We start from the raw sequence: 19,756 nt of genomic DNA on the forward strand, positions 1-19,756 counted from the left end.
ACCAGCCTTTGCCCACCGGAGTTGGCACTTCATTATTGCGAAGAGAGTTCTTCCTGACTGCAGCTTGATAATTAGCTCGTTGGCAGTGCTTTTTTATGTAGTCCGTGAACGGAGATAGCTGGTGTGATTCCGCCTCACCTTTCTTGGCACAGAAAATAGCATACAGAAGCTCATATACATCAGATCATAAGCAAATCCTAGCAAAAGTCATTGACAAGGTTGTCGTGGTTCAGACATTCATACTTGGAGGATAATCTATTTATGCCTTCTATGCAATCCGCCTCTCGTAAACATCACTTCACTGAGACTCCCTTCTGCGAGTAACGAATGACGTTCTTAGGACTGTTGATTGTGGCGAGATGTTGTTTTAGTCACGCTTGATTTGTCAGCTGCATTTGACACCCTAGACCATACTATACTTTTGGACAGGCTGAGTAGATACTTCGGTTTTTCCCACACAGTGCTAAGATGGTTTTCGTCTTATCTTACTGGTCGGATACAATCCGTTACTATTGGTAACACAACATCTACCAGTCGGAGATTAGCATGTGGAGTTCCGCAAGGTTCGATACTCGGTCCTCTCTTGTTTATTTTTTATACAGCACCTATTCAAGACATAATCTCTGCTCATAACCTAGATTCTATGTTCTACGCAGATGACTCTCAACTCTACATAACTATTGACCCTCATGATCAACGTCCTGCCCTCAACACCCTTCAGAAGTGTATTAGTGAAATCATAGAATGGAACACCATCAATAAGTTAGTGTGAGAACCCAATTCGCAGTGATTTTTTGATTGGCAATGCTAGAGTACAACCATCAGACCGAGTTTGTAATCTTGGTGTCAACCTAGATAGAGAGGTCAATCTTAGTCATCATATTAATGAAACATGCGAAAAGGCTATACTTCGATACTATTCGATTCATTGGCAGATGAAGGAAGTATCTGAGCAGGGATCTTTAACCTTTTACCTTAAGATGGTGGTCAATGCTTTTGTTACGTCGCGCTTGGATTATTGTAACAGTTTATACTGTGTTTTACCCAAGCGAGAAATAGACAAGCTGCAACGTGTTCAGAACCGTGCCACACGCTTGATTTCAAGAATAAGAAGATCTGACTCTGTAAAATCTACTTAAAAACATTAGTAAAATAAGGTTTTGCGACACTTGTGTTTCTGGATTTCTGGAGAAAAAAACCCTAAAATCTGGTGTCCTAAGCGCCCTAAGTATTTATCTTAAATATTCTGGCAATGTTTAAAGTGTTTGAGATGACCGACATCTGCATCCGCTCAACTACGCCCCGTGCTCTCTCCTAGTAGCTTCCTCACCGACTTCTCTAGGTGTTTAGAGTAACCACCCAGTACGTCAATTATTACGTTGTACTGTTCAACCCTGTAACCATTGTATCTCTGCTTCAGCTCCCACATCATGGGCCCATACTTGAGTGTCTTTTCCTCATCTTTCTACTCTCAATCCATGGGCAGCTCATTTCAATTGCGCAGACTTCTTTCCTCTCGTGGCTGACAAGTCGCGCTTCGATCCGATTTGCTCTGACTTCGTTGTGTTCTGCATAGATAAGAATATCCCAAAACGCCTCACTCGTGGTGTTCTGGTAGGCTGGTTTTGGCATCACCGGTGAGTACCATGGTGTAACCTCTTCTGGTAACCCATGCTCTCGCAGGAGCTCAAAAAACAGAATCTTCACGCCTGATGCCATGGCGTGTTCTTCAAATTCTCAAACTGCTTCCATAGTCTTGTCCGAATTCTGATACAATTTCAGTAGCGATTTGATTTTAGTGATCTTGTTCTCGTGTTCGACTGATCGCATACCCCTCCCCCCTTTCCCTCGGTAGATATAACAAAGAAGTTAGGCTAGCTGGGTGCTTGCCACCGTTGTCAACTATGATCTTCCGAGCTGCCCTGTCCACATCTCTTAACTTTGATAGAGTCCAATGCTGTGTCCACATTAAGTACCGCAGCACCGGGAGTGCATACTGACTAGGGTATCTAAAAGATAGTAATGCTGCGGCACGTTCTGTTGATACTGGCATTCGTTAGGCAGTGAGACTTAAAAGAATAAAAAATGACATTAAATGTCCTATTTACATGTTGGAAAGTACTAGAATAATTACTATCAGTCTATAGAAAGAACTCGTGGGAACGTTGTTTAGAAAATGATCAAGTGGTTATCAACTCTAGCTATATATTTATAGAAAGCAACAACACAAAAAACGGAAAAAAAAAGAAAGTAGGAATAAATAATTCGGTAGGACTCGAACCCGGCACCTTCGACTCGACGCGACTACACCTAACCATTACACCAAAGAGGCTGATTACGTGATTCCTGGGAAAAGTGTTTCATTTTATTCCTTTTCTATGAAACTTCCGCCGGCAAGATGATCGCCGGCCGCATTAAAGGATGTTAGCATCAACAACGAGTACGAGTACGAGAACGACTTCAAGCCGTACTCGTACTCGAAGTCGTTTTCTCAGCTTTCTATGTTAGCGATGACACCGAGTTCGAGTTTATAGAAAATAAAATTATGGGATTCCGCATGACTGGGCGCCAAATTTGAGTCGAGGTAGCGCTTCCACAACAATTTGGAAAACAAAAAATCTTGACTCTAAAAAACGTTCAAGACTGCTTGTTACTCAGTTACATGGAAGGTTTTTTGGACGAAGAAGAATTTTGTGCTTTATATGATGTAAACAGCACAGATTATCCTGTATTTGAGCATGGAAAGTATCGAAGATTCGACCTGAATGAAGTTTCCGAGGAAGAGTGCTTCAGCCGCTTTCGTTTTAGCGACAAGGTCATTCCCTACCTTGGTCGTATTTTGCGTCTACCGGAAAAATTTGTATGCGAAAATCGAACAGCGGCCTATACAGAGGAAGGGCTGTGTATTCTCCCATCAAATTCAACACAACAACCACACTGGATAAAGAAGTAAGTATTCTTTATTGATATCTTCGACTGTTGGGATATTTTCGACCAAATAATGGCAATTTTCGGGGTTATTTCGTGAGCCTGTGAGGCCTATGGAGAGACATGAAACTTTCCCGGGTAAATGCAAATTTACTCTGTGTAGGAAATATCGCGTTAGGTTGCTTTTCCTCGACTTCAAAGCAGTATTTTACATAAAACATAATATAAGGAATGTTCAAGATGATAAAGAGAGGCTAGAAACGAAAAGAAACTGCATCAAACGATCGGAATTTACCTTTGAAAACCAGCTCTTCTCAGTCGTTCTACCCACTTCGAGTTTTTGGTGAGAACTCGTCGTAGTGCAACTTGACAGGACGACTTGAAAACGTGGAGATGCGCAGAACGGATGCGCAGTACTCAAAATCGTTGATCTCGTTCTAGAACTCGTACTCGTTGTCGATGCTAACATCCTCTATTAACAGTGAAAAAACAATGTAAACGCATATTCCACGGCAATGAATGAATGAAAGAACATAATTATGCTTTTCAAAACGCCGATACACGTCCTGGTCTGCAAAGTAGGACACAAAACATATGTTTTGTTATCTCAATTTCCGCTGTTATTTTGAAGCGAATGGTCAAAATCACATCCATTTTCGGCTCATACAGTTTCTTAAGAATAGCATTGCATGACAGTTTCTCACTTTCACATCACCTTCTAGCAAGCTGGAATTTGTTTATCCCCCGTGTTGCGGAGTCGAAGAGTAAATGCTCATCTTCTCGTCAAGTTTAACACCTGGACGAGTCAAAGGCTCTTGAATTGAAATCCACTCCCTAAGTTAACCATCGTACTCATCTGAAAGACTCCTGCGTGTCTTAAAATTTGGTAAGACCTCTAACCGTGCTGTAGAACTGAGCAGCGAACGATGCACTACTTCCCCGTGTTTTTATTTGTGTTGTTCGTGGCGCAATGCACTTTGGTTACATGCAATGCATTGTGGTAAAAAGTGTGGTTAAATGCAATGCATTGTGGTAAAAAGTGATGAATTCGAGAATTCGTCGCCCCTTATATATTTCCTTTAAATCCTGATTATGTTTCTGCTCGCTCCCTTCGGTCGCTCCGCAGCAATTAGTTGCCTGTGCACGGTTACAATCAGATAGGGGGCTGGACCATATAATAGATATCCTGCGTAGATACTCTTTAGCCGCACATTTTAGGGCTAGCCGTTCATCCTGTCGAACGTTCTCTAGCACCCCTAGGAGAACCTCCTGCATCTGAAGCTGTCGACTTTCGGCCATGATTATTATTCGCGCAAACAAATTAAGATCAGCACGGAGTACTCTCTTGTTACCTTTGCTCTTCTTCACATCTTTGGTTTTGTTAATGCTCTCAACCCATAACCCCTTAGATAAAGCAAGCAACTAGACCAGAATTATTATGGGGAAAAAGGGGTAAGTGATGACGTACTCCAAATATGGACAGCAGGTCACTATTCTCTACACATTGGTGTAACAGTCCGAAATCTACAACGGGAGAGGTGATAATCCTCTCGAGGGAGTGATAATCCCCCAGGATAGTGAGAGGTGATAATCCTCTCTTGGGGGTGATAATCCCCCAAGGTTGTGAGTGGAGGTGATAATCCCCCTTGGGTACTAGAGAGGTGGAAAGACCTCTCTAGATGTCTAATTCCCCGGTTTAAGGAGTAACAAGAGCCTATGGGGCAAAGTGTGACCTGTATGGGAGCACTTCATCCCGAACCCATGTTTATTTATTGCCAACGACTCTCAATACAGATATCATCACTAATTTAAGCTACGATTGCGTGCCTGCTGCCCGTCAGGAAAAACCCTCAATTATTTTTGAAGGAAACCTGAACCCTTCCGAAAGTAGAGCCAGACACTTAACATGAACCTCGAGGGAGAGAGGTTAGACGAAAATATATTAATAGAAGTTGTAAGTAAATGGCAATTAAACTTTGATCAACTTAATAATCAAAATAAGGCCCAAAGTAACTAAGTGCACAAGCATGTTAGGATGCTGGGTACAATGATTCCCCTCAGTAGAAACCCCACCTCTTTTCTGCCATATCTTCTTGACAATTGCCAATTAATTCAAAGTGTAAAGAACAAAGATCAGTAGTTCGTGTGACTGCAAAAAGTATAAGCAGCTTCTTAAATTTTTCAACAATAGAAAAGACCTCATAAATAAAACCTTAAGAAAACCAGCAGAGAGAATCAAGCAGTAATAAGGGAGGGTGGGATGGGATTTTGTTCCACGAAAAGAAGAATATGAAGTGCTATTTTGCTGAGCTAGGCGCGAAAATATAGGCATCAACTGTACACGTGATAGCTGGCATCTAATTGGCTGAGCGAAACAATTAGTGTGACAGGGGTTGCATGCAGGAAGTGACCCCTGAAAGGAAGTGAGCTGATTCCACTACTATTAAGGGTGGGTTTATGGTTATCACATTAACTCCAATTTATCCTGTTGTATAAATTAGCTTTAATGCTCTGAACCCATAACCCCTTAGATAAAGCAAGCAACTAGACCAGAATTATTATGGGGAAAAAGGGGTAAGGGGTGAAGTACTCCTAATATGGACAGCAGGTCACTTTTCTTTACATATTGGTGTAACAGTCCGAAATCTACAATGGGAGAGGTGATAATCTTCTCTAGGGAGTGATAATCCCCCAGGATAGTAAGAGGTGATAATCCCCCAGGATAGTGAGAAGCTAGGTGATAATCCTCTCTAGGGGTTGATGATCCCCCAAGGTTGTGAGTGGAGGTGATAATCCCACTTGGGTACTGGAGAGGTGGAAAGACCTCTCTAGATGTCTAATTCCCCGGTTTAAGGAGTAACAAGAGTCTATGGGGCAAAGTGTGACCTGTATGAGAGCACTTCATCCCCACAAATACCCCAAAGGGGTATTCCCCATAGACAAACAACAGGAATTGTAGGGCTATTTCCAGAGTCAAATGTCACTTGAAACAATGGTCACATGGTACTTGAACATTGCGTGTAAGATTAGACTGGGCAAATGTCCCATCGACTAGGTATCAGCTGTGGACTCAACCAGGAACAGCAGCAAGTTGGTCAGCGGTCTAAGACTTCCTCCACAGCAGATGAGGAGATATGCAATAACAAATAACAAAACAAAGGATCAGTCTGTAAATTAAGCACAATTAATTGACTAATTACACAACCTGGATGCAACTGGTGTATCTATCAAGTCAGGGCCAGATACTGAGATGTGAGAACCCAATATATATTGACAAAATTTTAAACAATTCCTTATAGATAAATCGGAATACACATGCTCATGGTTGTTGTTTGTAAGCTACTAAAAGTAAATGTATAATTTATGTTTTCAACCCAATTATTGAAACAATGACAATAATACATTCTGAGGCCCCTTGGGGACAACCACAAGAAGAAAGGTTAGCTCCGAAAGAGAGGACTCACCCAATGAGACAATTATCACGCAACAACAACACAACAACCAGGCTAAAGAGAGGTCCTAATCCTCTCTCTGGGGTCCTGATCCCCAGGCCCTGAGAGGTGGTAATCCTCTCACTCCTTTCCATGCGTTCATCAAGTCCCCAGGCTACAGAGAGGTCCTAATCCTCTCTCTGGGATCCTGATTCCCAGGCCCCCTGGGGACAACCACACCAAACCATCAAGTCCCCAGGCTACAGAAAGGTCCTAATCCTTTCTCTGGGATCCTAATTCCCAGGCACCCTGGGGACAACCACAACAAACCATCAAGTCCCCAGGCTACAGAGAGGTCCTAATCCTCTCTCTGGGATCCTAATTCCCAGGCGCCCTGGGGACAACCACACCAAACCATCAAGTGCCCAGGCTACAGAAAGATCCTAATCCTTTCTCTGGGATCCTAATTCCCAGGCCCCCTGGGGACAACCACAACAAACCATCAAGTCCCCAGGCTACAGAGAGGTCCTAATCCTCTCTCTGGGATCCTAATTCCCAGGCGCCCTGGGGACAACCACAACAAACCATCAAGTCCCCAGGCTACAGAAAGGTCCTAACCCTCTCTCTGGGATCCTAAATTGCCAGGCCCCCTGGGAACAACCACAACAAACCATCAAGTCCTCAGGCTACGGAGAGGTCCTAATCCTCTCTCTGGGATCCTAATTCCCAGGTGCCCTGGGGACAACCACAACAAACCATGAAGTCCCCAGGCTACAGAGAGGTCCTAATCCTCTCTCTGGGATCCTAATTCCCAGGCCCCCTGGGGACAACCACAACACGCCATCAAGTCCCCAGGCTACAGAGAGGTCCTAATCCTCTCTCTGGGATCCTAATTCCCAGGCCCCCTGGGGACAACCACAACAAGAAAGAAAGGTGAGCTCCGAACGAGAGGACTCACCTAATAAAAACATTATCACGCAACAACAACTTAACAACCAGGCTTAATTAACCAGGTCCTAATCCTCTCTCTGAGGTCCTGATCCCCAGGCTCTGAGAGGTGGTAATCCCTGAAAATTTTAGCTTATTGCTGGTTTTCACATGACATCACTAAAATTCAAACTAAAAAACTATCGATCCTACTGAGATTTTGCTTTCATGATGCATTAGAGCAGCTGAAAACTAATTTTCATACAAATTTTTGCTTCAAAAGGGTTCTTGGTTTTGTGATAGAATAGGCTTGAATTTCTAAGCTTTTGCATGACGCGGAATTTACATGACGGCCAAAAGAGCTGTCATGTAGGTTAAAAAAAATTACTTATTTCAGGAAATTTTGCTATCTAAACAGTTCATGTATTAGAAAAAGTATTACTTTCATGTTTATGAGTTTCTCGAAGGATAAATTCACGCTTTTGTAGCAAAACTCGGTAACAGATGTTTCTGTTGGTTTCCGTCCGCCATGTTGGGCTCATCCAGGTGAGCTCCAGCATGGCGTCTCCATACAAATCTCTATAAGTTTAGGTAAAACATTTCTTCGGATATCTCGTATACGAAATATTCCTCTGACCTGAATCTTGGTGAGGGTCTTTGTATATGTACCTACTTTCATTTCCCAGATGCAAGACTTTATTTATTGAACGGTTTTGATTTTTATTTTGATCTATTTTGAATGGCGTGACACTGAAAACCAGAAATAATTCCTCTTTATGATCCGGAGAACGAAGGAAATTTTTGATTTTCGAATACTGTAAAACGCGCCTTTTTAAAGGATCAGTCCGCACGTGCGAAGCATGAAACCGACCTTGATGATTTTCTGTCATGTATCATTCTCAATTCATAATATGTTAGATGTAAATATAGAATTAAAACTGAAATTCAATCCATTATTTGAAAAAACCTCGAAGACCCAATCGTCACAGATTTGATTTTAACAGTCCGTATTCTTTCTTAATCCATAGTAAGAGCATAATAAAAGCACGGACATGTATACTTGAATCCCCGGGACTTGAATAAAGTGAATTTCAGAGGCCGCGGCGCCAAGTCCTCCTTTATAATACAGTAAGTGAACTCCAAAATAACTTTCCATATCTCAAAGCGCTCAGTACAGTCACATGCACGCAATATTGCAAAAACAGATGTCGTTCGAGGCACAATATAATAAGAATATTAAGTTAACTATCAATAAACCAGAAAAATACCGCACCTGAATCATGAGAGAGCAACTCTGATCCCAAAGGAAGACACAATGGGCTAAGATGATTTGCTGCGGAGGAACCTTGACCGTGAAGTGCCAGCCGAGAGAGTCGAAACGGCTAAAGTGACGGTACATGCGAGAGGATATCGAAAGTTCAAGAAGAGGAGAAAGCAGCGACATTCGACAGGAGGGTCGCACGATTGTAGATCAATGTTCCAAGGACGGAGTTTGACCAAGAGCGGCGGTGCAACATCTCTTCGTGGAAGATCTGTCCAGAAAAACTCAAACGCGTACGGCTTGTATGCAGGTGGAAGATCAAGGTAGCCCTTCCTAAACGGTGATCTCGTCATTACAGCTTAGCAAAAATTCCAGGCGCGAAAATATATGGGCATCAACTGTACATGTGATAGCTGGCATCTAATTGACTAAGCGAAACAATTAGTGTGACAGGGGTTGCATGCAGGAAGTGACCCCTGAAAGGAAGTTATCACATTAACTCCAATTTATCCTGTTGTATAAATTAGCTTTAAAATCACTGAAGGTCTTTAACTTTTGCTTTGTCAGTGTATGATGGAGATTCACTGGTGGTTTCTCTGGCTCGAGGAGTCCCATCTTGAACTGTTGGTAGGCGGACTACCCTTCTAGGTACGCTCTGCTCAGGTCACGTTCAACTCCGGGAGAAACAGTGGCACCCGTGGAAATACTTAAGAGGGGCTGGTAACTGCTGAATGGATTGGTCCAGTTGCTTTCAAGAAGATCAAACATTGCTTTTACGTCTTGTTCGTCTTTAGCTATTCGAGACTGTTGGACGTCAACATGATCAATTTCTTCACCCTGTTGTGTCTTCAAAGGCAACACAAAAGCGTACTTGCCCAAGATATCTATACATGTCAGTAAGTATTTATAGTCCTTGTTGTAGCGACCGAGATTTTGAAGATCCACCCATTCCGCTTGAAATTGTGCATCTATTCCAGGAACGATGACTCTTCTTCTCTTGTGGCATCTTCGCCCGGGCTTTAGAAGAGTATAAACATCTTGCTGACTCAAGCAATCTCGGACTTGTTTACGCAATATCTTGTTCTTTCCTACCTCTTTGACGGCTCTTTTACCGTAAGGGCTCTACAATGTCTCTCTACTGATCAGCCCCTCGGAAACAACAAAAACGAACACTCACAACCCCTTTATTCGATGTTGCAAATTGGCCGGTTTTGAGCGTTAGCGCTCCCAAACATTGCGATAATGATAAGCATCGCAAGATTTTGCGAATTGTCCATTTTTTGCTTCGTATTAGGGTTAAGTTTGGATTTCACCGTAAGAGCTCCATAATATTGCTATGATGATAAGCACAGTAAAACAAGCAGGAAATGATGATTCAGAGACGTGTTTCAACGTAAGAGCTCAAAAATGTCGCTCTACTGACCAGCCCGCGGAACCAACAAAGGCGACCACTCACAACCCATTTAGGCGATTTTACAAATTGGCCGGTTTTGGGCTACAGATAAGGCTAAATTAATTTTTAAGCGTTAGAGTTTCCATACATTGCTATAATGATAAGCTAAATAAGGAACTCGAAACTAGCCTAAAACGATAATTCAGAGCCGGATGTCTGACAAGATTTTGCAATTTGTCCAATTTGTGCGCCGTCATGGGAAAAATGTCGCTCTAAAGATCAGCACCGCAAAACGAAGAAAAACGACCCCTCCTAACCCTCATATGCGATGCTACAAATTGGCGGGTTTTTGGCTAGAGATAGGTCTAAATCAAATTTTCAGCATTAGAGCTTCCAAATATTGCTAATAATGCTATTGCTAGTAATCGGAGCTTAGGAGAGTGCGTTCGATATGTTTGCTAGGCGTACAGGTAGCAGTTGAGGGGAAAGGGTGGATGGTTCTTGCGATAGATAACTATGATTATGGCATATTTTGAACGTAAGGGTTGCGTACAGCGAAACCTCGATTTAAACTGTGTATGATAATGAAAAGGTTTTGAAGGCTAGTGATCAGCGTGATGTCGTATGGTTCGTCTCAAGTGCTTGTTATTTGACGAGACACTGGCCAGAGTGCTTCGGGCGTGTAAAAAGAACTTTTTGTTTTACTGGCGCAATAGATGTTCTACAGGGCGCAGTTGTTTGAAGGCCGATCAGCGCTTAACCCGGGTTTCTTTTTCTTTTGTTAAAAAACATTTCTTTGGATACTTTTGTCAGTTATTTTTAAGAGCGTCCAATCATCAACTTGTTAGCAAAATGAAGCTTTCACATCTGAGTTCAAATTTCGCACTAACCCTACTCGCCTGGGTTATCTTAGCTTTGAAAAGCCCGGCCCAGGTAATGTTAAAAAGCAATCAGTTGACAAAGTTTTAGATGTAATCATTAATTTTATTTAGTAGTGGGAATTCCACTTGTAGACAATTACTGAAATTTACTATAAAATGCCGGAAACCGTTACTGGTAAGTCTTCTTAACTTGTGGTGATATTAAAGAGCGACCTAAGACCAGATTTTTGAGGTGAATGTCGGGGCACAGTGTTGTGTTTGAACACTGGTTCACTTACACTACACCTCTCAATTTCACACGTTTCAAGGGAATCATCAAAGCCTTCAGTGGAATGTGTGTGCGGCTCACGTCAATAACTTTTCCAGTAATTTGGTCGAGTGTATTGATTTCAGTGGCTTGAGTGGCGCTGCTGTGGGCTGGTCACATTTTTCCGAATAAATAACATAGAGCTGTTTGCTTTGGCCAGTGCCGAAAATATCACAAGTCATGATCAAATGGTGCCGCCGAGCTTCACATCTCGGTAGATTTACTTTGTGGAATAACGGCCGCCGAGGTACGCAACTCGGTAGATTTACTCTGTGGCACTACGGCCGCCTAGCTACACAACTCAGTAGATTTACTTTGTGGCACAACAGACGCTGAGCTTCACAACTCGCCTGTAAATTTACTTCGTGGCACAACGGACGCCGAGCTAAACAACCCGGTTTGATGCATGCACCAGGAGTAGCACGCATTTTCCAAAGAAAAATATGAAGGCTTAATCCAAAGTAAAATTTTACTCAGGGTGTAAACTTTTGAAAGATGAACGCTTTGGAAGATTCATTAAACACAGATACATACATACATACATACTTTATTTGTCATGTAGGTCAGTAAAAAAGGCAGCTAAAGAGCTGATGTGGACCTACAAACTAAAAAGTATGTACAAAAAAGTAACTAATAATATTAACAAAACCAATGAATTATTTACAATGAGTAAAGAAAAATAAAAAAAAATACCTAGCAATATAAACAACAGTTAATTGACTGTTGCCTTAATATATATAATTTACAATATCTTTATTTATTCCCTGTAACCCATTAAATGTTATTTTATCTAAAATGTCAGATTTTTCTTTAAGAGCAGATTTAAAAGAACCAATTTTGGGTTTGTTCTTTAAGTACATGGGTAAGTTATTCCATAGAATAGACGCACGATGAGAGAAGGAAGATCGAAGGAAGTCACTTTTAGGGCAACGCACGTATAGTTTCAGACTGTCCCTGAGATTTCTTAATGGAGAATGTTTAATAAATAGAGAATTTATACCGGCCGGAGCCCTGTTATAAAATGCTTGATAAGATATGGTTGCAATCCTCTTTTTGTACATGTATGATAAAGACTTCCATTTTGTCGCTGCCAGGACCTCAGTGCTAAGAGTAGAATCCTTTATGTTAAAAATAAATCTCGCTGCTCCGATGTGAATGTCCTCCAGGGTCTGAAGAGATTTTGAAGATCCCCATAATGCAATTGAATACGTAATACTTGGAATGATACCTTTGAAATAAATTGACTCTAAGATGCGACTGTCGAGACCTTTTAAGTGTTTCAGTTTCTTCACTCTTGCTGAAAAACGTTTGCTCAAGGATTTGATATGTGGCGACCAGGAGAGTTTATTGTCGATTTGAATCCCTAAACATTTAGAGTTAGAAACAAAGGACAACTCCTTTTGCCCTAAACATATTTTCTGTAAGGGCCCGATGAATTGTGATTTAGATAACAACATCAATTCGGTTTTTGCAGGATGAATAGTCATGAAGTTATCCTTAGCCCATTTGTTTAAGTCGGCGATCGCCTTCTGAATTTTAGATAAGACTTCATCAACAGTATTTCCAATACAAAAAACTGCAGTATCATCCGCAAACATTTCAACAGAAGCATTCGTTGTGGCTTCAGGTAAATCATTCGAGTAAATACTGTAAAATCTGGGACCGAGTAAAGACCCCTGAGGCACACCAGTATCTATTTCCAACAATTCTGAGTTAGAACCATTTACAGTTACAAATTGTTTACGATTTTCGAGGTAATTTAGGAGCCAATCGTAAAAGGAGCCACTAATGCCTATAGAGTGTAATTTATCCATGAGAACTGTATGGTTGACGCAATCAAACGCTTTCTGAAAGTCAATGAAGACTACGGCAATAACCTTGCTTTCATCCAGGGCCAAACGCCATCGTTCTGTTAGTGAGAGTAAAAGAAGTTCAGGTGAGCCTCCTTTTCTGAAGCCCCATTGATTCAAAGAGATTTGATTGTTGCCATATAAGAAGTTGTCAAGTTGTTGGCTTACAACATTCTCTAATAGCTTGCCCGGAATGCTGAGAAGGGAGATCGGCCTGTAATTTCCGCAGTCGAGAGTGCTCCCTTTCTTGTGAAGACATTTCACCTGTGCCTGCTTCCACTGGCTTGGGAATTTGCATTCCAAAATACTTCTTTGAGCCAGTGGCATAAAGCAGTCCAAAAATACATCTCCAATAAGGCGCAGTCCCCTGCTTGAAATATCATCGGGTCCACTTGCCTTGCCAGGTTTCAAACACTTCAGAGAAGATTTCAGAAGATCCTTGTTTAGGGCTATGTTAGAGAGAGAAAGAACAGGGATTTCACTGTTATTTCTTGCAGACTGACAAGGAGAGTTTATTAAAGAGTCTTGTATTGATTTCGAAAGAAATTTTCCAACATTGACAAAAAAGAAATTTAAAGCATTGGCCTTTGATGTGTCGTCTGAGTGAATAACTCCAGAATTATCTTTAATTGGACCGATGTTTGTAGTTGTTAGCTTTCCCTCAAAAGATCTTACGGTCTTCCAAAAATCTTTTGCAGAGGTCGTCTCGTCAAATTTTGATAGCCAGTAATTTGACTCTGCTGATCTAAGGAGATTAGTGCAGTGATTTCTTGCCTTCTTATAATCTGTCCAGGCTTGTGAGCCCTTAGGTGTTTGTTGTGCTTTAAGAAGCAGTTTATAGCGTTTATTTAGCTCTTTACGTATGGATGAGTTCATCCAAGGTAGGCTTCCTCTTCTTATCTTTACGCGTCGAGCGTGAACATGAGATTTCATGATATCCTTGTATAAACACTCCCAAGCCCAAGTAGCATCGTCCAGATCGTCAAAGACATTGCAGATACTCCATGGGGCAGCAGCAAAGTCCGATTTTAATGAGTCAAGATCTACTTTTTTGTAATCATAGACTGTTTTGAGCGTTGGTTTCTGACGTTTCCTTTTGAGATTTATGACTGCATATATTAAGTGGTGATCTGAAATTCCCAAGTCACAAACACCCTGGTGAGAAATTTTTGAAATGTCAGAACAGATTATCAGATCAATTAGCGTTGCGGAGGAGTCAGTGATCCTTGTTGCTTTGTTGATAACATTCTTTAGGTTAAATTTATTCAAAAGTTGACGGAATTTCCAGATTGAAGAACCTGTGTCCTGAGCTTTTGGCAACAGATTAATAGACCTTCAGCAAACTCTTAAATATGTACGCTTTACGAAGATTCAGCACACTTTTAAAAGATGAACGATTTACGAAGACAGAATAGCAGACCTCAGCAAACGTTTGAAAGATGAACGCCGAGGACACACGAATCACCACGTGAGTTAGCGCGTCAAAGTGAGGTAAAACGTAAGCAAGTGCCTCAAACCGATGCAAGTGTGTGTCGTCACGACGACGACGAATACAATCTCGAAAAACCTCTCTTATTAATTGCACAGGACACCCAATAATGCACAGAACAACCAAAACAGGAGCGCTCCTGCCAAAACACAAATTAGGGGTTGTGTTCTCGTACCTCGAACGCAATAAGAATCACTGTGAAACTAGCATAAATCGATGATTCAGACGTCTGACAAGATTTTGCAATTTGGCAATTTTTGGTGTGGTTATAGGGTTAAGATCGGATTTCACCGTAAGAGCTCTTGTATCACCCTGATTTGTAATAAAGAACAGGATTTGTAATGTCAACCGGATTTGTATTGAAAATCAATGTGATATGTAGTAACAACAGGATTTGTAATGAAAATCAACCTAATCTGTAATAAAATAAGTAACCGGATTTGTAACTAACTTTCAACCAGATTTGTAATAACATACGTAACAGGATTTGTAATAACGCTGCGAAAGGTGAGTCACTTATTTTTATACTCTCTAGATGTGCAATTCTTAAAGATACTCGCTATTCTCCCACTTATGGAAGGATTTGAATATTTCAAAAAGTTAGGCATCGAAAAGGCCAATTTGGAGGAGTTTAGGGGAGAGGGTGTGGAGTTAATATATGCCACATATCTGCCTACAAATATGACCTCAGACATTCAAACCCAAAAAGGAAAGTACTCGCCACATAACGAGGTTTATTTACTCAATGAAAAGTAGTGATGTAAAAATCGTCTTTCAATAACAAGAAACAACCTCATTAGTCGAACGATTGTTTTTCCCTGTGAAAAAATATTATTTATGGCTTCTGATCGTACGACCAGTGGGATCGCTTCGTTTTCCCGCCACTGCAGTGGAGGCCGCGCTTGGTTTACAGTTCCCGACTTAGCTGTAAGATTTAAAAGTAGTCATTACGATTTTCTTAATACAACTTGCTTCGTTCTACAAGTACCGAAAGACATGATAAAAATATGTGGCTCTGAATAACCGTTATTTAGAAAACTTCTTGTATTCAATGGAAAGTGAAAAGCTCATGACAGCCCTTCAACATAACAACTCAGTCAACACAAACACTTCCTCAGCGGATCCAAACAATATAAAAAAATTCCGGGACCAATGTTCTTATCTAGTAGATAAATTTCTAGTTGCAAGTGGATAAGTATTAAAGAAACCACTTTTTTTATCCCCTGGATAGTGATTTTGACACTCGATAGCGTTCTCCACCTTTAGAACAACTGAGGCCAGACGACTAGGCTAAGTGATGTATTGAATTATTGTTTAATGAGGCTACGCAGAATTTAGCATGAAAGAGCGTAAAAGAGCGGGAAAGTCTTGGGGCGAAAAAAAAAATTAAAGTAAAACGAAGACCACTCTAAAAAGACAGAGAAATTAAGATTAAAAAACGAAAAGATTAGAAAAGAAAACCCGACACCGACCCGTAGTCGGCGTTTTACTGACACCCTATTCTTCCTCGGCTGTGCCGAAAATGAGGAGTGCAAAGTGCGAGGTGAGAGTCAAAAAGAAAATGAATAAATAAACTTAAAAAGAAATAAAAAATCCCTTATTTGAAAAACAAAAAACTATGGTTAATAACGGAACCCAAGCATTACATTTGTAAACAAATGGGGCAAAACAATCCTCTCTTGGACATGGCTGAACGTATGTTAGTCTCCCACGCAGTAGTGGCTTGAAAAAGTCGTTATGCCCTTTTTTTCTTTTGTTCCAGTTCAACTACCACTTTGGTTAGTGTTTATATACCAGATTTTGCATTTATTTTGTAATATATAGATTTAGCCAGGGCTACAAGCGAAGCTCACGTTAATAAATGAATAAAACAATAAACGTTAATCAGTTAACTTTAAGGTACATTCATGGGACTTTTGAGGGAAAGTGATTCCTTAGAGAAAAATAATTTGACAGTCCAAGAGTGAAACAAATTTTAATAGTTAATAGTCTTATATGTACACCGAAAATTAGCAATCTTCTTCGATCACAGTAGATAAGGCCTAGAAAACAAATCCTTCCCAAACAAAAGAAGTTAAACCCACTCACCCACCTACCCTACCTTAATATTTTATAAGGTTAATTCATAGTCTCTCCAACCACTCCGTTGGAGAGACCATGGAGATAGTTGGACATGCCCGAAACATAATTTTATGCAACACCCGAAAGTCCTCGGTTGCAGCCAATAGCGCTGAGCACAGATTCTAAAAATAGTCTACCTCTGATAAGACCCCCCACATGACTCAGACAAACTTTGCTTCTCATTCAAAGATTTTGTATGCGCGTTTACCGAGTGTTGAGTCAAAACATTGTTTTTTTTTTCGCGTATGTTTATCGGGATATGGTAAACAACAAGCGTTGCAGCTGGGAAGAATGTGAGAGGGACTCAAGGATCCCTGAAAAAGTGGTCTGAGTCACTAAATAAATGCGAGAAATCTGGAAAGAAAGCGAAGTACGCTGTGTTTTGTGGCATTGATCAGGCAACCGGGAAATGTTTTGAAAAAAGTAGATCTCTCAGTACATTACAGTGTTAAATTTATTCCATTTTCACGAGTTCTCCGATTTAGTTCTCCTAAAAACATAAAATGCTTCTTTAGAAATCCCAAGCGTTTTCAAACATTGCCCTTGGTCAACCTTGGGCATTTTGTGAATTCTCATTGTTTTCAACAACTCACCGGCGTGACGCACTGAGTCAATTCTCAGGATATCCAGAACAACTGAGCTGAAGTCGTTCCTTGGTATGCTTAACTTCTATGGGAAGTTCATACGTAACTTGTCGTCCATTCTGGAACCACTACATAGTTTGCTGAGGAAAGATGTTGTTTGGAAGTGGGAGGTGGAACAGCAAGAAGCATTTGATAAAGCCAAAAACCAGCTTCAATCATCAGACGTACTAGTACATTATGATCCCGAGAAAGAGCTGGTGGTATCCTGTGATGAATCACCCTACGGTGTTGGCGCAGTCCTATCAATGAATTGTCCATCAATGAATTGACTTCCCGCAAATCTAATAAAACAATAATAAATGAAATTCAATATCAGGGACTAAAATCGAGCAATCAAGCAGAAGTTGCTGAATTGTTGAACACTTTCTTCATTGAGATTGGACCAAGGCTTAGTCGAAATGTTTCGAATGTTGATACAACCTACAAAGAGTTTCTTTGTGGAACTTCTAAGGAGTTTGTCTTCAAGGAAATAACATCTGCTCATATTTATTCTCTCCTTTCAAAACTTTGTAAATCAAAGGCCACTGGATTAGATAGTATTTCAGCTAAATTATTAAGGGAGTGCCCTGATCTAATTGCCGAGTCTCTTACTGTAATATTTAATCAATCACTGTTGACAGGAATTTTTCCCGATGAGTGGAAGTCGGCTAGGGTTACTCCATTGTATAAAAATTCTGGTAAACGAAATGATCCCACCAATTATCGACCAATATCGGTGATCCCAGTCGTGGCCAAAGTATTTGAACGGGTAGTCTACGACCAGTTGTATCACTATCTTACTGAGAATCGTATTCTATCCCGTTACCAATCTGGTTTTCGTTCTTTACATTCTACTGTAACCGCATTACTCGAAGCTACCGATAGCTGGGCAGTGAACGTTGATCGTGGCCTTGTCAATGCCGTTGTCTTCTTAGACTTAAAAAGGCTTTCGACACAGTTGATCATCATATCTTATTAACGAAATTACAATATTATGGATTACGCGGTTCCTTTCACGAATGGTTTACTTCGTATTTAAACAATCGTACCCAAACTTGCCAAATTAATTGCTCAATGTCAAACCCAAAATTAGTTACATGTGGTGTTCCCCAGGGAACAATTCTTGGACCTTTATTGTTTTTACTGTATATTAATGACCTACCTAATTGCTTGCATTTTTCACAACCTAGAATGTATGCCGATGACACCAGCCTAACCTATGCCAGCGCAGATTTAAAACTCATAAATGACTGCGTTAACGACGATTTAAACAAGGTGTATATATGGCTATCGGCTAACAAACTGACCCTTAACTTGACTAAAACTGAGTTTATGTTAGTTGGGTCGAGGCAGAAGCTATCAAAGCTTTCTGAAACTCCTTCTTTTATGATAAACGACCATCCCGTGATGCAAGTGTCAACGGCAAAATCTCTTGGAATGCATATTGACCAAAACTTAAGCTGGGAATGCCACATACAGAGTATTTGTAAAAAGATTGCTTCTGCTTTGGGTGCAATTAAAAGAATACGACATCTTATTCCTTTTAATGTATTAATTAATGTTTACGACAGTTTAATTCAACCGCATTTTGATTACTGTAATGTCGTATGGAGTAACTGCGGCATTGGTCTTTCCGATAAGCTGCAGAGGCTCCAAAATCGTGCAGCCCGTATTCTAATGTCCACTAATTCTGATTGTAATGTGGACGATTTGTTCCTGGCACTGGGTTGGCGTAAGCTTAAACACCAAAGACAAGTATCGACGGCTATTATGATGTATAAAACCGTACATGGGATGACTCCCGACTATCTAACATCTAAATTTGTATCTCGTGACGAAATAACTTCTTATCGATTGAGGAATACTGAAAATAAATTAGTCCTTCCACTGCCCCGTACCAATTATTTAAAGAAAAGTTTCTCCTATAGCGGAGCTAAGCTGTGGAACAGCCTATCCCATGATTTAAGATCTGCAGATTCTTTACATGATTTTAAACGCAAACTGTGTCGCAACAGTTTTGAATGAGATCATACATTAATACAGTTTTACAAGGCATCCTTGAAAAGCAGCTTTTATTTGTAAATAGCTAGGTAGTTAAAATTTTATGAATATATTTTTAATCAGAGTTAGTTTAGTTAGGTATAATAGATCTTAGATTTTTTTTTTCTACATGCTGAAGGAATCTTAACCGTGTTTAAATAAAGTTATCTATCTATCTATCTGTCTATCTATCAATCTATCTATCTATCTATCTATCTATCTATCTATCTATCTATCTATCTATCCCATGTTATGGAAGCTGGATCAGAAAGACCTGTGGCATACGCCTCGCGCACACTCTCTACGGCAGAGAGGAACTACGGTCACCTAAATAAAGAAGCACTAGCTGTAGTTTTTGCTGTGAAAAAGTTCTACCAATTTCTGTATGGTATTTACACAGATCACAAACCACTTTTGGGGCTGCTACACCCTGAAAAAGCCATGCCCTTAATGGCCTCAATCAGGATGCAGAGGTGGGCATGGACTTTGCTAGCTTATGAGTATG

At 40.6% G+C, this 19,756-nt stretch overlaps 1 protein-coding gene across 1 annotated transcript; it reads right to left on the minus strand.

Moving 5' to 3' along the window:
• Positions 1-9,183: 9,183 nt before the first annotated feature.
• LOC140922390 (uncharacterized) lies at positions 9,184-17,490 on the minus strand. The gene is made up of 3 exons (XM_073372379.1): positions 17,275-17,490; positions 11,875-14,133; positions 9,184-9,564 (listed from the first exon to the last, which is right to left on the minus strand). Exons 1-3 carry the CDS (start codon positions 17,488-17,490, stop codon positions 9,184-9,186), a joined length of 2,856 nt encoding a protein of 951 aa, XP_073228480.1.
• Between the last annotated feature and the right edge of the window lie 2,266 nt (positions 17,491-19,756).

Source organism: Porites lutea, chromosome 13, assembly GCF_958299795.1.
Source record: "Porites lutea chromosome 13, jaPorLute2.1, whole genome shotgun sequence".
Lineage (NCBI taxonomy): Eukaryota > Metazoa > Cnidaria > Anthozoa > Scleractinia > Poritidae > Porites > Porites lutea.